Source organism: Botryllus schlosseri, chromosome 9 (assembly GCF_051294905.1).
Source record: "Botryllus schlosseri isolate E-star chromosome 9, Bs_hap1, whole genome shotgun sequence".
NCBI lineage: Eukaryota > Metazoa > Chordata > Ascidiacea > Stolidobranchia > Styelidae > Botryllus > Botryllus schlosseri.
In genome coordinates this window covers 5,137,063-5,155,377 of record NC_137244.1, presented here as the reverse complement: position 1 = coordinate 5,155,377, position 18,315 = coordinate 5,137,063, and the positions used below count along the sequence as shown (strand labels likewise).

Sequence of the window (18,315 nt, the reverse complement as noted above, 5' to 3'; positions counted from 1 at the left end):
CTAGACCAGTGGTTCCCAACCTTTTTATCCTAATTCCCCACTTCCGAATTATTCCGAGCCTTCATTCCCCACTTAAAATCTCTATATTCATATTCACCCTTCAAAAAGCTACCTCAATAACATTTTGCAAGACTTTGATTAGTAAGTAGTAGACCGTGCTATTGGAGATTGTTAAGATCCCCGGGACTGATCAGCCCACAATAAAATCAACACAACAGTAGGGTTACCTTACCTCCTCTTTTTTCAAGTTTTTGAGAATGCCCTCCGAGGACGCCTAAATGTCCTCCTTTTTGGATATTCTTCCTCCTTTACGGCTTTTAGAGGTAAGATAGTGGGTAGATTCGAGTGAAATGGGCATAAATGACGCTAAATAGGAAACTCGTGGTTCGAACAAAAGTGACAACCTTATTTACCATTTTTTCCGAATTTTAGTCCAGTATTCCAAGTCTGAAAATTTTGAAAAAGTGCCCTCCTTTCCCGATTCCAGAATATGGTAAACCTACACAACAGTGAACTGCTAGCCGTAAACGCACTTCCATAAATATATGTATCTACCCAGGCGCACAGCCAACAGAAAATAGGAGGGGTTTGAAAATTTTCCAAATGTTCCGGGGTAGCATCAATTTACATGCGTAAATGCCCGATAAACTTCCTGATGTTAACGAACTCGTGCGTGCGATATATATATAAGCCGCCCTAAACTAAGCTTTCCCACCCTACTAAAAGAACTTTAAATAACATAAATATGTAATTTCATTTGTAACGAGTCCGGATGTGCTATCAATTATCGAGTCCACGAACTCCGTTGAATACATGGTCAGCAATATGAGCTTTTATCACAATGAATCATTTTTTGTCACTATGTTTCGTGACCGATGATGGTGTATAAATGAATAAAAACATTTGCTGGAGAGAGAGAGAGATGATTTTCTTTTTCTTTTTCAAAATACTTTGACGACGTAGTTGCGATACGACCGTGAGGTCATCTAGTCTGCGCCGCCGTTTTTTCCTCCATGCCATCCATGATTGCTGAGCGCCTAACAGGATAGCTGCGGATACCAATTTTCGAGTCTCTGGTATGACCCGGCTGGGGATCGAACCCACTACCTACCGATCGAGAAGCCGATCGCATCACCATTTCACTATTTCTCTGGAGATTGAATATCGCTATCGGGGCGATCCTCACTAATTGGAGGCACTGATAATAGGAATCGCCGAATTGCAAATGAGCTAAGATATATTCGAGATACGAACGGCATTTCAAAACGTAATTCAATATAGGAGAATATTACTTTAAAGAGTTTTTCGAAAGTGAGACTATTCCCCACCAGAAATCCCGAAATTCCCCACCAGTGGGGAATTCCCCACCATTTGGGAACCACTGGACTAGACAAACCGTCATTGATTTTGAGATTGGATCTTATGTTTACGATCGAGTTCGCTGTACTCTGATTTGTAACTGACACTGCAACTGTGAGTGATGTTTGTGCATCAGTCGAATAAATGTCATGGCCGGCCGTAATATACCAACTTAGCATCGATGATCACTGTCTTGTACCTACTGAAGTTGCGATGTCAGAACATTCAATCTAATGATGCACTCAATTCATATGACTCTTACGTTATATATATTTGCACAATGATTTCAAGGTCGGACATTGTAAACCGAGTCCAAAGACTAATGTACTGCGGTATAAAGTCCTCAATCCGTTACGATTCGTTGCGGTGGTGCCCTATACGCCTACAGGAAGTTGATAGTAATTGATAATAGATTGGAATTATGCTTTTTTATGTTTCAATAATAAGACCTCCCGAATTACCATAAATCTACATCAAATACACCTCCTAGTGTAATGCACACCATTTTCAACGACATACGTCATATCATCGTGCCGGAATAGTTGGTTACCTCAGCATTTACTTTCAGTTACTATACAATTGCTGTTATCCCCACCCAGTCTGTCATAGCACGGGGTCAAAAGATACCGCCCCCTGCATCTTCGACTTGTTCATTGTGACGCCATAGGTGCAACTGTGTCTCAACAGAGTTAGATGAACACCTTTATGTAATTTTCGTATAATTCGATAATATGAATATATTTTTGGAGCGAATAACATAACGAATGTAACTAAACTTTCACAAATTCTACAATTTTTAACATAGCTCAGTGGCACACCTCAAAATGCTCCTGTGGCTCACCTCAAAATGCAACTGTGAGCCATGGCCCACTGGTCGAGAACCCCCTGGTCTAAAAGTTTGTCTCACCCCTGCCGTATATGGATCTACGTTAAAACTAGTCTAACGGCAATGCTAACGACATAGCGGGCAACGCTGATATTTTTATGTATAGTTAAGGTAATTCATGAGCGAATAAGATATCAATTATGCACCCAAACAATATTATATCATTACAAGCATTGCCACCAGTGTTCCCTCTAAGCTGCGTACGTGCACAATGGCGCAGTGTGACATGGTCTCTGCGCACAGAAAGTCTATGCTGCGCACAAAAAAACTGAAGTAATGACCTTTTTGGTAGGTACGCACTGTTGTCCAAGGGACCGCGCAGTGAGTTGGTGAGGGCGCGCTGACTCGTGAAAATTTAGACACAGCATTGATTGCAACGTCTTTATAGGCCGTCTTGGGGCCATTTTCTAAATATACAACACAAAATATACCCTCTACAACAAACACGCTACGGACAACAATCGTCAGTAAAATGTGATCATGAAAATCTTCCGATTCATTCATGTCGGATAGTAGCACAAACATTTAAGTTTGTCAACATTGTTCGTGATAAATTCCGAATCGTAAATATTTTGTAATGCTGGCTGAATAATGAGTTAAATGCCAGTGATAAAAAATATGGGACACCTGAGGAAATCCCAAATACTTATGTTCCGACGCGGCACTGAGTTCAATGAGTGGCGCTTTATCAGGTGTCGGAATCCTGTCTGCTGCACACTAAATCTGGCGATGGGTAGCCTACTAAGCAAGCGTTGCGTATCTCAAATATCTTCTGTTCTCAAATACAAGCAGTCCAAAACGTATAGAATACGGAATAGCTTGTTCAGCATATAGATACTTTAAATGGCGAGATTCGCAAGATTGCTTGCTCGTCCGATATAGAAGTCGATCGAGGGAAAGAAATAACAGCAACAGAGCAATATAAAGGTAAACGAAAACGGACGGCACAACAATTCAATCTACCAATCATCAAATCAAACAGAACAATTAAGGGTTGTCGAGGAGAATAACGGAATGCAAATAAAAGACAGTTGAATTAAACTGATTCACTAAAACATCCAAACTGACTTAAAAACATGATTCGTCAAAACATCAAACATCAAACCTTGATACTCAGTTTTACGTGTGCCATTTTTCTGATAATGTCGTCCCGCGTAGCTTACAACGCCAAAAGAAGGAATGAAATAAGCTTCCGGGATGATTATGTGATATTTTGTAATTTTTTTTTATTATTTTGTAATGCTCGCTGAAAAAATAGGTTCAGCTGGCCGTAAAAAATTAAACCGAGTTGCTTCAACCACACACGCACCTGGGGAAATCCCAAATATTTCGGCAAGGAAAAACCTACTATATAATAGTTGAGGGTTATTCCGTGCTAAGAGAGAAGTAATCTTACGAAATGGTCAGCCTCAACACTAACAGTCGACTTGTTAAGTTATGTGGGCATCGTTATTATTCAGACGAACTCGATACCAGCATTTCGGTACGGTCGATTTAGCAAGTGCTTAGCAAAGAGAATCAGAAATTTGTTTATTGTTTGGATATTACAGTCACTGCTTGCTTGGCGGTTGATACCGCACTTTTTAAATCGTCGCGTATGCTGTAAGGCACGGCCGGGCAACTTCTCCGGTCGGCGGGCCTGATATTGGAAATGCAGTACTTGACAGGCCGGATTACAGAATCGTTACACTAATGGTGTAGGCCCATTTGTCCGCCTTTACAAGGAATAAATCGTATTTGATGTAAACTTAAAGATTATAGCATCGAGAACAAAGGCAGCATTTAATGAATATATTTACATAATGTATTTCAATAGCTGTTGCAGTCAGTCAGGCATCTGTGACCGATCAAGGTTGTCAACAAGATCATTCAACACTGGCTGCATGTCGGAGGTAGAAACCCTTATAGTAAAGACTGCATGGGAACATCAGTTATAGGCTATTGGAACGCAGCCTTGTCATAAACTGTCGATGGTCCAAAATATTTGCTGTGTAGACCCGAACAGAACAAATACATTCATGACCATCTATCCTAGGTTGGCAAAATCGGATTCATTGTGTGACGCATCAAATTTGTCATTACTTCCAGATTCAAATTTCCCTTTCAGGATAGAAACTCTCTGCTGGCCGCTCAAAAGCCTGATCCGGCCCGCGGGCCGTATGTTGCTCGTCCCTGCTGTAAAGGCTTAGTTATGCTCTTTACGTCATTATTCATTTCAATAGGATTATCGAAGGTATTCCCGTTGAGAATCAGTATCGTATCAGAAGATATACTTAAGAAAGAGAGAGGGGGAAACTTTTCGTCAATCGATGTAGCCTAAACAGAACACGTATGAATACGTGGTACAAAACAAAAACAATGCTTCATCCGTATTGAATGGTACTGGTGATATGATCATCAACATCTTCCTAAACCAGAATCAGGATAAATGGTTATTCGTACAAAATATTGTCATCAACTAACTATTTACTAACCAGATTGAACTATTAGAAAATTGGACCTATATCGTACAGAATGGAACAATACGACTCGCTTGAGTACTAACGATAACTGAAGACATGACACACATCACAGCTACACAATAATCAATGGTTATATGTACACAAGGAATAAATAAATAAATAGGGTGCAAGGACATACGAAGAAGGGACAGAGTGAAAGCATTGACTATATAGTATAAGTAGCTATACTCAATAAATAGTCCGACATCCTTGTCTTGAATGAATGGTAATTGGAGATCTTAGGTGTGCAGTAATCTTGTTTTTCCATACATCAATCTCTGCTCGTTTGCATGAAGAAAAACCTCTAGCAGAGTGGGACATATATAAGTTACAATCTGTGGCACACACAGTGTGTTATTAGGATCTGTGCGATAGAGCTGGCAAATCGACAAAACTGTTATTTACTTTATACGCAGTATGCTTAACAGTTTTCCTATTGACTCTCGTCGAGTTCATTCTCGCGTCAAACAATATATAGAGAACATGATACGACAGTAATGTCGTTGGTGACGAGGCGAGTGTTTGAATCAGTTTGCTGGCGTGAGTAGGGACATTCCATACGTTAGGACTTTACACTAGCAATCCTATTGTATCTATACCCGTCATGCTGTATGCGTTAACGAGTCAAACTGATACTCATGCAACCCATTACACAGGGGTGAGTAACTTTTAAAGTCGATGGGTCCGATTATTCGACGGCAAATTATTTCAGCGATGCATCGTCGTCACAGGTTCCTAGTGACGTATTGTGAAGAAACACACATGAAGTCACGATAAGAGCGAAAACTGACCTGGTCGTAGATTGTCCTCCCCTTTCAAGCGCACATATTTAACCCAATATAAACGATAACCTGAAAATGACATTTCTCTTGAACGTCGGCTGGAACTCAAGTTCAATATCAAAAGATTTTATCATGCCATGCTACTACAATACCTATGTGTCGAAAATATTCGGTGTTCAATTCCACCTACACCCACACGCGTCCCTCGTCACTAAATTTATATAGTGGTACATACACTTCTTTACACTCCCGCGGATTTCATATAGAAACTCATAATTGTTGCCAGGTTATGGAATGGTATTTATTTCTCTGAGCAAATGAGGAATATGAATAAGATACGGAGACTCTTTGGTCGGTTCTGGCAAAGACGCAACCGTGACGCATCTGCTAACCCGCACGGAGCCGATTGTTGCGATGATTATATTGAAATACCAGATTACATAATCGAGGAGAGTATCCAAATGAATCAGCCACCTGACGGAAGACTGGTGGAGTGCAGCCATGTCGACAGCATGTGCTGGTTGGTATGTCCGCATGAGTCGTGTGGCAGGCGATATTCATGCTCCAAATGCCACGACCAGTTCGTACCTGGTCATCGACTGGACGCTCGCAAAGTTGTCAATATAGTATGCCGCAACTGCGAATGTGCCCAGATGTCATCAATCATGTAAGTTCAAATATAGCTATCATGTAAGTCGTAATTTCGAAAACAATTTCGAATAAACGAAGGCCTAACGGCCCCTCGTCGTCTCCCAGTCTATACTGCAATATTTGTTTCGTATACTTCTTTATTTATTGATGTGACGAATAAAAGACTATCTATCTATATCTAACTGCCTAGGCTACGAGGAGTTACAGTAAAGCATTCATATATTGTAAGTCAATGATAAGAACAAGTCTTACCCCAGCAAACACAAAACCGTAAAAGGATCATCCGGGATCATCTCGATTAGGTTCTGATTTTCTAAGTGTCGAGGGAATGTCTAAAATACGTAGTAGGATGGTCTTGTGGTTATATTCAATCAGAATAAATTCATACTCGGTGTTGTTCCATCTCATGCATTAGGCTTCGTTATATCCGGTAGTTAACCTAATAATGCAAATTTTCTATCTCTCGCGGGTACGACTAAAATACGTAGAAAGGATGACTTTGTCGGTACATTCAATCACGATGAATTCTATCCGGTTTTGTTCGATCTCATGCGGTAGCTTCGTTCTATCCATTAGAAAACAATGTTCTCCCTTCGTTTTATTGCGTGAGGATGTCACCGGTGTTGTATATTCGTGTTGTTGCTCTAAGGTCGAATAGTTTTGTTTTCCTCTGATATATATGATCTTCATTATATATATATTCGCTCTTTCGGTAATCTCGCATGTTCAACGAGTATGGTTAATAGTTTTATTCAGAGAATAACTAAATAAGTGATATGTTGTACGTTTAGGAATATGATTATCGATGCGTGACTTCTAGAATATTTCGGCGATTCAAATTTTACGTCATCGCGCCATACAAAGATTTGAAGCGCAACAGGTCGCAGCCAGGCATAGTTCGCTCTTTCTGTATGGTAAATGCCGTAAATATATAGGAATTGTGACTGACTGAGGTAGCGGGTTAAAGGTATATATGCAGTAGCATATAGCTTATGGGGTATTTCGAATTGCCTGTAGTATATGACGCCTAGAGCTGTTTGACTTTCTGCAAAACAGGTGTAGACAACTATAGAAAAGTTTCAGCTTTTCCAGGTTAGAATTAGAGCTAAACCGTTTTTCCGAATTAGATTACAATTATATTGCTGGCATTTCGCTCTAATTTAGTGAAATTAGACCACTATAATTCGCTTCAAACATCTGAATTACCGGTACCTATACCTACGGTATATCATAATATTTATGCTTGAATTTTCTAGGTATATAAGTCATATAGATACATTCCTGTTGAACACTCATTCATGATTTTATAAAAGTTGGTGCAAGAATGGAAATTTTCAACTTGATGTTGATTAATGGAGCAAAATTTGATATTTGAGTGCAATTATACCTCGAATCCAGTGACAAGATTATTAATCGTTGAAACCAAACGCAGCTTGATTATGTTGGCCAGAGAATTTGGCTAGCCAGACCATATTGATGGAATATGGTCACAGTAAGATAATATTTTGGGCTATTTTACATGAACTTTCCAACATTTGATTTGATATGTCCACTAAAACAGTTGTTATTCTGCTTTCGAATAAGACCTTAATTGCTGGTTTCAATGGTAACTGTGTTTGTCAAAGGCTGCAAAGGTAATTTCTTTTCCATATTAGATGTTTATTTGTTTGTTTGTGGTGTTCATGGTGGTGGTTCGACTACACTGGTCATTTTACACCAGGCCGGTTCTTATTATTATTATTCCGTATCTGCCCGATTACCAGTGAACTCGGCACTTGGTGAATTCGGCCACACAAACTCGGCACTTGGTGAATTCGGCCGTGGTAGATCTCGTAGCGGTACCGGTCACCATGATTGGTTACTGGAATGTTTGCCGGTGAACTTGGCACTTTGAGTGGTTGTCAATGTTGTACGGCGGTCAGGGCATGCGTAGATCACACAGTCACGGCGTGATTAGATCACAGATTGCGTAATTGCGGGAAATAACGCGACGCTCTTCACTTGGTGAACTCGGCCCTTGGAGGAATTGGCACTAGAACACCTTCGCATTAGAAATGCATTTAGTATGAATGAACAGTATCAAAAAGGAAATTTAAACGTGTCGTGGCTCGTGGTAGATCTCGTAATCTTGGGATCCTTCAACCGTGTTATCGAGACACCCTAATCCCAGAGTGGAATCGTTTCTCCAAAGGCAAAAAATAATTTATTTTGACGTGATCATGCGAAACATTTGTTGATGAGGAACACTGGCTTGTCGTGATCGATAAACGAAGAAGCGCCGCTTGATGTTCCACAGTTTTGATCTCACATACAACGCCAAGATCCATCTTCTCAAAACTTACACGACACAGGCCCGTGACTCACGCCATCGATTCCAAGCAGACCGCGCGTGGTCGGTATATGAGCGCTGTGTTATTTCCCGTGGCTACGCAATCCGTGATCTAATCACGCCGTGACTGCGCGATCTACGGATGCCCTGACCTCCTTACAAGATTGACGAATCACTTGATAATACTATTATTAGTTTGATAATTCATATTAATAGCTGTAAATACACTTCATTTCAAAATTTCCCGAGGGCCGAATTCACCAAGTGCCGAGTTTGTGCGGCCGAATTCACCAAGTGCCGGGTGCATCGGCAACCATCTGCCCACTTACAGCACGGCCCACTCCTAGGCTTTTTAAGACATGGCTATGCGAATCAGATGGCGAGGAGGAGCCTAGATAAACGGCCAACACTTCGGTAGGAATTATGGAGTCGACGTGTCACGCTCGAACCCGCAATTCATTGGTGTTTAGCTATAATGGAACGTACCACTACGTTTCCTCGCCATACCTTGTAAAATGAGACCGTAGCATTTGGCATTTCGTGTGGCAATTGACTTTTGTGTGGAAAATTGTGTTCGTTTTAGAACTTATCCGAAACTTTTATTCCGCCATAGATTGTATATGATAAAACAATATCGGAATTGATCCTAGAAGAATTCCAAAGCAACTCACCACAAAGGAGGATTTAAAGAAGTTTGATGGAAAATTGAATGAAAGCAAAAGCCTTTGCAAGAGATGTGGTATGTTGAATCTGTTTTGGTATTTTTAAATAGGCCTACTTTGTTGTGCCGGTAGCAGACAGTATATATAAACGTAAGATGTGGAAGCTATCAAGGTGTTTTTAGAAATTCAGTCAGTCAAAGTGGACGATCGTATTGCTTGGATTATATTTAGGCTTATTTTAGCATCTTTGAGATGCAACTCTAAACGTGGACGGTCATGAACAGTAGGGCTCTTCAAAAATGACTTTTTTTCTCAAATCGTACTGGCTACTTGATAAAATTGTTAGGTTACCTAATTTAAGCCTACAAACAAAATATGGTTCAAATCCAGCCAGTATCCGCTTTGCTACAAGAGAAGAAAGTTCCTATTTATTATATAAAAATGAATAATAAAAAATTTGAAGATTTTCTGTTAACCCCATGAAAGTGTTAGGCTGTCTATAGAAACGATGCTCACCAAATTTGGTTCAATTCCAACCAGTGGAAGCGGAGTTATTGCTGTAGAAAAATTTGGATTTTAATAAAATAGTACTTACGGTGAGCACAACTTTAATAAGTAAACAAAGAATCGGTCACCGTAAATACTATTTTATTCAAATCCAAATTTGTCGACGGCAATATCTCCGCTTCCACTGGTTGGAATTGAACCAAATTTGGTGAGCATCGTTTCTATAGACAGCCTAACACTTTCATGGGGTGAACAGAAAATTTTCAAATTTTTATTACCTATTTATTTTTATATAATAAATAGAAACTTTCTTCTCCTGTAGCAAAGCGGTTACTGGCTGGAATTGAACCAAATTTTGTGTTTAGGCTTAAATTAGGTAACCTAACAATATTATCAAGTAGCCAGAACGATTTGAGAAAAAAAGTCATATTTTAAGAGCCCTAATGTCCATGTGAGAGAAACGTTTTAGGGTAGGCCTACTCATATGTCTCGCAGCGTTCTCTACATAATTGTCAATTGCGATACAAACTGTTTGCTTGTATTGGTGAAGCCATCCAACTTCGAATTGTAAAATGTTGGGAGTCTTGATATCAAATTTTTGAAAGGTGCACTTTGAGAAGATTTCGGAATCTGTCAAATTATACAAAAATTTAGCAAATTCTTTGACATATTTCATCTATTTGGGACTCGATCAACGTAAAAGAATTGGTAATCATTTTATACAATGTATTGTATTTGTAGTTGAAGTATAGTAATAATTCTTATGGTTACCGCACTTGTAACGATTCACGGCCATAACTGGAATAATTAGAATGATGTAACTTTCAAATTGTCATGCATTTTGCAACCACATTGTTCTCAATTTTCAAGGTGCTGACCATTCGAGGAAGAATCACCCACCGGGAATTCACGATCCGTAAACGTGCCCGACTGTTTCTCTCCTCAAGCGGAAGCGACAGAGAAGAGGAACGAAGAGAAAAAAGGAGCAGAAATAGCAAGAGTGTGACAAGTCGCGTCCGTTCGCTTTAATGCTTATTTCCATCCGCGAAGTAGTAGGTGGGAAAACTAATGGGCGTTTGGTTAGGGCTTATATAAGGTTGACTCCAGCGCTGTATTTGCTTAATGTTGCTATGAAATAGGGGTGGTGTCATTTGGTATCAATATTGACTATTGAAAGACCATTTGTTAGTGGTCATGGATTTGTTCGGCCAGTATGCAGTAATTTCTGATGGTCACTTCCCGGGCTTCTGTTCTCTAACCCCTCATGATTGTTATTCTGCTTCTAGTAAGACTGTCGATTCTAATGTTTTATCGTATCATTTGTCGGAGGTTTCGCTCGCTTTATTTACAACGTTTTGCTCTCTGCTAGGTCAATTACTGGCTGAGTATCACTACAGCCTAAGAAACTGCACTAATTCTCATTTTAATGTCTTGCTGGTTATCTTGCTGTCAATTCTAATAATTTATTAATGTCTATACCAGTGCCGCCACTCAAATGTTTTGTTCTCTGTACACAATATTGTTAGGTCTTTAGCTTTCCAGGCAGAGTATCATTCCACTTTCTAGACTTGAGTATATATCTCTCCAACTAGCTGCCAAATAACTGATTCATTTGGATTGTTGAATTGATCATTTTGGACAGAATGTGAAGAAATTTTAGTCAAGAATTCTTTTTGTGTTAGTGGCTGTTTTCAAAGAGTGCTGAAGTAGTCATCGTTGATCTTGATAATCAAGTAGAAGTGACGATTGAAGTCAGTTCTCTAGTCATATAATATTAAAAAATATAATAATAAAACTTGAAAACTTGAGTGGAAATAGTTCAGAATCGAATCCATTTTAGTAAGTATGGGCGAAAAAAATGTAGGAGTCATTCGTTAGTCGCTACCTCTGCCATTTTCGCAGTACGAATGTCTTAGCTATTAATCATCATTTTCATTTTATTTCTGCAGGGTGTTGAGAAAAAAGGCCGCATGCTGGTTATTTAACTGGCTCATCAGAAGATGAAACCTGATGATAAGGACTGTTTTCACTTTCTTTCTAAAGACATTCGTTCGTTTGTTCGTTTTATTTTTTACAACGGCATTATTGCCAATTCATTTGAAATTAAATTATCACAAATGTGATTAATATGTAGTAAATAATGTGGTGTGTGTACGCAGCCGTGATCAGGTTAAGCCCATAGTGGTAGAAAACAGGTTATTATATCAGGATCTTCTTCTTCTAACGTAGGATCTACATTCTACTCACCATGTTTAAAGGCTGTAGCATCTGCATAATATTTACATTATTGAAGGACATGGAAAAGACGTTGAATTGAGTCGACACAAAATCCCCCTTTCTACGACCTGCCGAGATCTAATATCTACTATATCGGCTCGGCTTTTCTACATCTTTGGTCTGTACTGTGTTTGCTGGGACGTGATATGCGAATTTAATTTATGAGCCATCGAACTTTAAAATCCTGCGAGATTAAGCAATGATAGGGAAATAAACAATGTCAAGTATCTAAATCCGACATTCTCGACGGCCTGCAATATCAAACAAATACCTAAAGACAGCCAAACCCACTGAAATAAGTACAAGTGAGAAGGCATTAATACCGGTTGGGCGAAAATGATATGTCGCAGATAGGCCTATCTCCTACTTTGTAAAATGAGGCAGGATATAATATATGTCTTATAAAACTACTGCTTTCATTCCGATAATTATATATATATATATATATATATAATTGAATAGTATATTCATATTGAAATGAACCCGAATATTTTCGGCTGACACTCGTCAGGGGTAATCGTCAGCAACTAGTAGAGAAATGGAAAGAACATTGTATATCAACAATCGTATCACAAAATATGACGTCACCAGCATGAAATTTCGTGAATGAGAGAGCGTTCAATGTACTATTTTTAGGTGGTACACGAACTCCTTTTGTTGACAGAGTTTTGGTCGGTGTATTTTGATAAAAGTCGACTACAAGGCACACAAATGGAATTGTGAACGGCCTGGCCCAACGATTCGAAATAGGTCGTCTCGATAATTATTCGCACAAATCGGATTATCTAACAGATGTTTGCCGATGGCAGAATTGATATATATATCCGGCCGGGGTTAGAGAGCTATATTTCGATTTCGATTTCAGAGCTATATTTCGATTTCACTATATACATCATTAGCGTCGTGTTTTACTCAGACGCAATACAATATAATTTTATGTCAGAATCGCATTGGGTCAAGCTATATTTTGCGGAATGGCATGGAACCACACCTACTTAATTCAGAGCAACGTAAATGCTCGAAATCAGTACCACTAAAACGTGTAAATCAGATTGCCTTCGCCTCACCACCTGTATTAGTCATTCCCAAACTGTGTGCCGCCACAGATTTTAGGTTTGACGCTAATCCTTTTGGGAATTTCAAAGAAAGTCATTGATCCTTTCCCAATATTAATGAATCAACTCATAAAATGAGAAATCAAGCGGCAAATGATGTGCAAATTGTGACAGCCTTCGCTCTGCAACTTTACTTCCCAAAGTCTACTGGAAATAACTTTAGGTGGGCAGTTAGTCCATTTTGAAGCTATGAATCATGTAATATTACACAAAAATGACGATGATGTTCGATTGTCTGTTTCCAAATCCGATTATGATCGTTGCAAAAGCGATTACAATTAGATTTCCGTTCGCATCTTAACGGCTGTGGACATACAAAAATTGATTCGTGTTGAGTCGAGTCATTTTATGAATTTGAAAAAATGACTCGAGTCAGGTCGAGTCACCAACAAAATCGCGACTCGCATCGGACTCGAGTCGAGTAATGACTCGATTCATTACAACCCTGTGGTTGGCACCAGCAGTATGACTAAAACAAAGTGGGGCATAGAAATATGCCAACTTCCATCTCCGTTAGAGCCACTGTTTATCCGTTGATAACTGTATTCTGCCGCCCAACCATCATATTATATTGCTGATTCCATTGGGTTCGAATAAAGTTGCAGCTACAATAGAACCTCTATGAGCCGCAATATACTGCAATATATTACTGCGGTTACAGGCTTGATAATAAAGAAGGTCTATTCAACTTAAAAAAAACAAGGGCATGAATTTTTAGGTCATATTTTGCAATCATTTGACTAGCGCGGCCCGCGATTGATCCAGAGTTTTGAATCCTGCTTGCCACGTCAGTTTAGTGCGAGACCCCTGCTCTACAGTAAATAGTTTTTTTATTCCATTTGCAGGTGCAAAAGTTGCGATACCGTATTTTCGAAATATTATTGTCAATTTTGCAACGTGTTCGACGGTCTTGAACTTGATTATTATCACTGCTTCAAATGTAGAAGATGCCGTACTGGAGGCCGCGACAATCACTTTCATTGCAATAAATGCGACACGTGTCTATTGCTTCTCGAAGTCTCATCACACGGGTAACCGCTAACTATATAGTAGGCTATGCACGGCCAAACGGAAATCATAATCGCGCTCGTAACTGTTAATTCAGGTGTTTTACTCCGGAAGAAATTGAAGATTGTTGCCCAATATGCCTCAGCGATATGAATGATTCTGACGGTCTGAAACAGACGGTTGCATGCGGTCATGCTTTGCACAGGTTTGGTTGATATATCGAGATATTTTTCATCGAGTTCTATAGTAGTACAACTCACTACGGAAAACAACTTTTGAAATCGCACTTTTAACGTGTAAACTTGATGTAAGTACGCGCTCTATAAGCTGTTATCTATTATTTTGCATTATATAACATACTCTCATATTAACAGAGAATGCTTTGAACAACTCCAAAGATCAAATTGCGCAAACCAATGTCCACTATGCAGGAGAGCGATATAGTAAAAACCGGGGAGCTAAAATCTTCATGACGCAGCAGAATTATCTTCTATTTACAGTTTTACTGCAATCATTGAACCTTGATATTGACTACCTCATATCAATTATGTTGGCTCGCTGTGAATTGAATTATATACACGCGATGGAAATATTTGGCAACACTGTCGACCGCAGCGTGGATATGTTTAGGGCCAGAGGTTGTCAAATTATAGCACCCATCCCTGCACTCCGGTCACTGTAGACCTAACGCTTATTTATTTAGAATTGGATGTTCAGATAATCCGCACTGTAATCATTGCAGTATCCCCAATCCGTCGACCATTTTCCCATACCGGGGGCGGGCAACTTCTCCAGTCGGCGGGCCGGATATAGGAATATTAAGTAGCTACTTGGCGGGCCGAATTGCTGAATCAATACATTATTCGCCCATTTATACACAGATCCACGGAATAAATCGTATTTAATGACTGTATTTTACCGACAGCAATGTCACTTCAAAGCCATTTCTCGCCGATAATGACGGAGACAATGTGGATATGAGAACAGTATTGTCATACAGGTGCCGCCATGTCTGCATCTCTCTGATCAATTAACACACGGTGCAATCATAGTGTCCTATAGTGACCGGCTTGCCGAACGCGAAATTTGATAAAACTGATATCAACAGAAAGCTACCGCGGTACTGATTGTGCAAATATAAATTTTATTCTGCTCGTGGCCCTGGAACCCCCTAAATTCAGCCTCAAATGTTGCATTGTAACGGATTATGGTATTGTGACGCAACCATGCCGTCTGGGAGCAAGTGAGAGCAGCGCAAACCGCAAGCGTATTGGCCATTGTTGCGCACCCGATTGAGCATTCACACTCTCACTCTCGTGTGCACTTGCTCTTGAGCTGCTCGGTACCGCAATCCGTACCGCGGTAGCTTTCGATTGATAACAGTTTTATCAAATTTATTGCTCGGCAAGCCAGTCAAAAATTACCGTCAAATTGCCTTTAGCCAAATGGAAAGTGTGACGTAGACCAATTTCACTCAGCCGCGAGATTTAGTTGTGCCCACACCATATAGGACACTATGGTGGAATCCTTAGTAACGATTTCAAAGCGTTCGATAACCCTGGTACCCCATATTTACCAAGATATCAATTCATTAGGGTTGAGTACATGGTAAATGCCGATGATGCAAGTCTTCTAGCTCCAACGAACTTACGCGTAGGGCTGGGCAAAATCGAGTACCTGAGTGATTCGATTCTGAATCACGTATTATGCTTCGAGTCGAGTCGAGTATTCGAGTATCACACATTATGACGTCATAACAGAAATTAATATGTCAGAGTTCAAATATGTACCTTTTATGCCACAGCAAATAATATAATGGCTGTTATCTATCATATTAAAGATGCTTTGATATTTTTTCGACCATACCGATTTCATTGCACTTCGTGACAAGGTTATGGGATGATTATGACTTCGAAAATGTGTTATTTTACGTAAGCTTTGTAGCTTTGTACTATGTTTCGTATGATTCAATGTAGCCAATCAGTGTTTTAAGCCCTCCACATTGGAAACTATAGCATCAAAACTATAATTCTCGTTGATAAATTAACTTTCAGTAGCGAGGAGCTTGTAATTTCAGTACTCGAAAATATCGTATTTTACTACTCGACTCGAATCATTAGAATTAACACTCGATTCAGATTCGAGTACTCGAATCATTGTGCCCAGCCCTACTTACGCGTAAGCTCCGCACTCGCACGCTGCGAACACACGTGTATAATGACATACAGTCACTAAAATTTGACGTTTAAGAAAGTAGTGGAGAATCTCGGCAGACTGGGGCCGGGGGCCACATTATCATGTAAGACGGGAAACTGTCCGCGGGCCAGACAAAATCCCGTCGCGGGCCGGATCCGGCCGTATGTTGCCTGCCCCTGTGCTATACGATGCATGATTTTCAACGTCCCTTTCTCATCGAATGCTGCCATATTCGTAGCATTTCCTTCGCAACAAATAACCTCCTAGTTCTGCCTGAGCTACCAACCCCTGCTGTCGAGTTTGTGATATTGTGTGATAGATTCCTTAAATATTCACCCGTAGTAAAGGCTAAATTATGTTATGAAGTAAGTAATACCAGAAGGTAATTACGGACCATATCGTACCAGTCCCCTATGGGAGATAAGAGGCAATACTACTTTTTACAATACTAATCAGGAGGAACCGCCCGGGCATGATAGTCGAACTAAAAAGAAAGGAGAATGCTTATTCACGGAGCTTGCCGTCCCACCTGATCAAAACATGAAAAAAGAATCAGAAAAACAATCAAAATACGAAGAACTCAAATTGTAATGTGAAAAAATGTGGCGATGCTAAATTTATATTGTACCGATAGTCATTCGCGCTACAGGGGTCATAAGCAAAAAATTCATGAATACTATCCAATCGATTCTGATGAACATTTGATTAGACATGATCCAACAGATCGCGTTATTGGGCACTGTGCATGTTCTGCGGAAGGCCTTGAAGGTGTCACTGGACTAAAATTACACTTGTGCGCGTAAATCACATCAAAATTTCTGTAATTTTGACTCTTCATTTTCAATCATCTCTACTCCTGCTCTGCAACCCGTGCCAATTCTTCATCTAACGCAATTCGCTAATCCGACCGTTTCTAGGAATACTTATTTGACTGTATCACTAAAATCCTAAAAATTTACTTCAATTTCGACATTTTTCTTAGGGGGCAAGTTGATTCCCGGAATAGGTGCGTGTTTACCAGTGTTACTGTCATTAAAGAAAAATAGCCACCATGCATACTCATGTTGAAGTAAAAGCCAGATTGTGAATTTCTATTTAACTACAAGTACCTTCATAAAGCTGTCAAAGCCGATCCGATATGTCGCCAAAAAAAAGCGCGTCTGCGTTCGGAATATTTCCTTGACGTTATGCGTTTTCATTTCGGTTATTTATAACCGAGTGTGTATTTATTTAGGTTTGTTCTGTATCGCTACTACCATACTACACTGTATACTGGATTTTATGCTGACGTCACACCTGCAAATATGTCATATATTTCGAATTTGAATGAGCTTTTATTGAATATATGAACAATATTAATATATTATTTCGTGTAATTTAAATTAGATGTAGCAATTAGGAAGATATCTCAAAAGTCATTTGTCTAGAAATTAAAAAAATGTAGGGTCTGAAAAGGTAGTTTTGGGCGAGTAGTAGTATTCTTTTATTAGTTGATCAAAAGTGCCTACGTTCGAAATCTCAAGTTACATCTTCCGTCAAACACAACATGTAGATTTATGACACTACAAATAGGTGGAATATTCGATGATATATATTCAGTTACCCTGATATTGGATCTCTTTCATACGCACATTACGACTGTGCTAAGTGCTATGACTTCTTTTTTTAAATTCCAACCTTACATCTCATTCATGTCGAAATATCACTCATCTTGGTGGCATCATTGTGACTCGCACAAAACTACGGGGATTACAAATTGCACCATTTAGACTTCACCTTCAGTCCATAAGCGCGAAGTTTCCGCGTAATGCTGGCGCACCGTTTATCTTGATCTCTCAACGTCATACCAAAGTACTCCTAGTAGGTGCACTTAGTGACATTTCATATATTGAATGAATGTTCAACGTGTTCTCGTAACATATGTAGCAAAACAAACCCAGGTCATTACGACACTTTCTCTGCCCAGCTATTACTTAATTTTAACATAAGCCTACTTATTAAAACACCCATGAATTTGAATTTCTGAAAATGATAGCAAGGGA

The 18,315-nt window shown here is 39.5% G+C and overlaps 1 protein-coding gene and 1 long non-coding RNA gene across 3 annotated transcripts; both read left to right on the top strand.

Moving 5' to 3' along the window:
- Nucleotides 1–4,334: 4,334 nt before the first annotated feature.
- On the top strand, nucleotides 4,335–17,636 carry LOC145446948 (RING finger and CHY zinc finger domain-containing protein 1-like). Its single transcript, XM_080325347.1, has 4 exons — nucleotides 4,335–6,195; nucleotides 13,915–14,100; nucleotides 14,175–14,282; nucleotides 14,452–17,636. Exons 1-4 carry the CDS (start codon nucleotides 5,846–5,848, stop codon nucleotides 14,519–14,521), a joined length of 714 nt encoding a protein of 237 aa, XP_080181473.1. The 5' UTR covers nucleotides 4,335–5,845; the 3' UTR covers nucleotides 14,522–17,636.
- Nucleotides 7,852–11,804, top strand: LOC145446961 (uncharacterized). 2 transcript variants are annotated; one of them, XR_013917405.1, is made up of 3 exons: nucleotides 7,860–9,247; nucleotides 10,548–10,733; nucleotides 11,627–11,804. It is a non-coding gene; the product is annotated as an uncharacterized LOC145446961 (long non-coding RNA). The 2 variants fall into 2 exon arrangements; XR_013917404.1 differs by having other exon boundaries at nucleotides 7,852–9,247; nucleotides 10,548–11,804.
- Nucleotides 17,637–18,315: the final 679 nt, after the last annotated feature.

Coding starts and splice junctions, on each gene's coding strand:
- LOC145446948 (XM_080325347.1), top strand. CDS start 5,846: ATGAGGAATATGAATAAGATACGGAGACTCTTTGGTCGGTTCTGGCAA. Junction 6,196..13,914: donor GCCCAGATGTCATCAATCAT/GTAAGTTCAAAT, acceptor TTCCATTTGCAG/GTGCAAAAGTTGCGATACCG. Junction 14,101..14,174: donor CTCGAAGTCTCATCACACGG/GTAACCGCTAAC, acceptor CTGTTAATTCAG/GTGTTTTACTCCGGAAGAAA.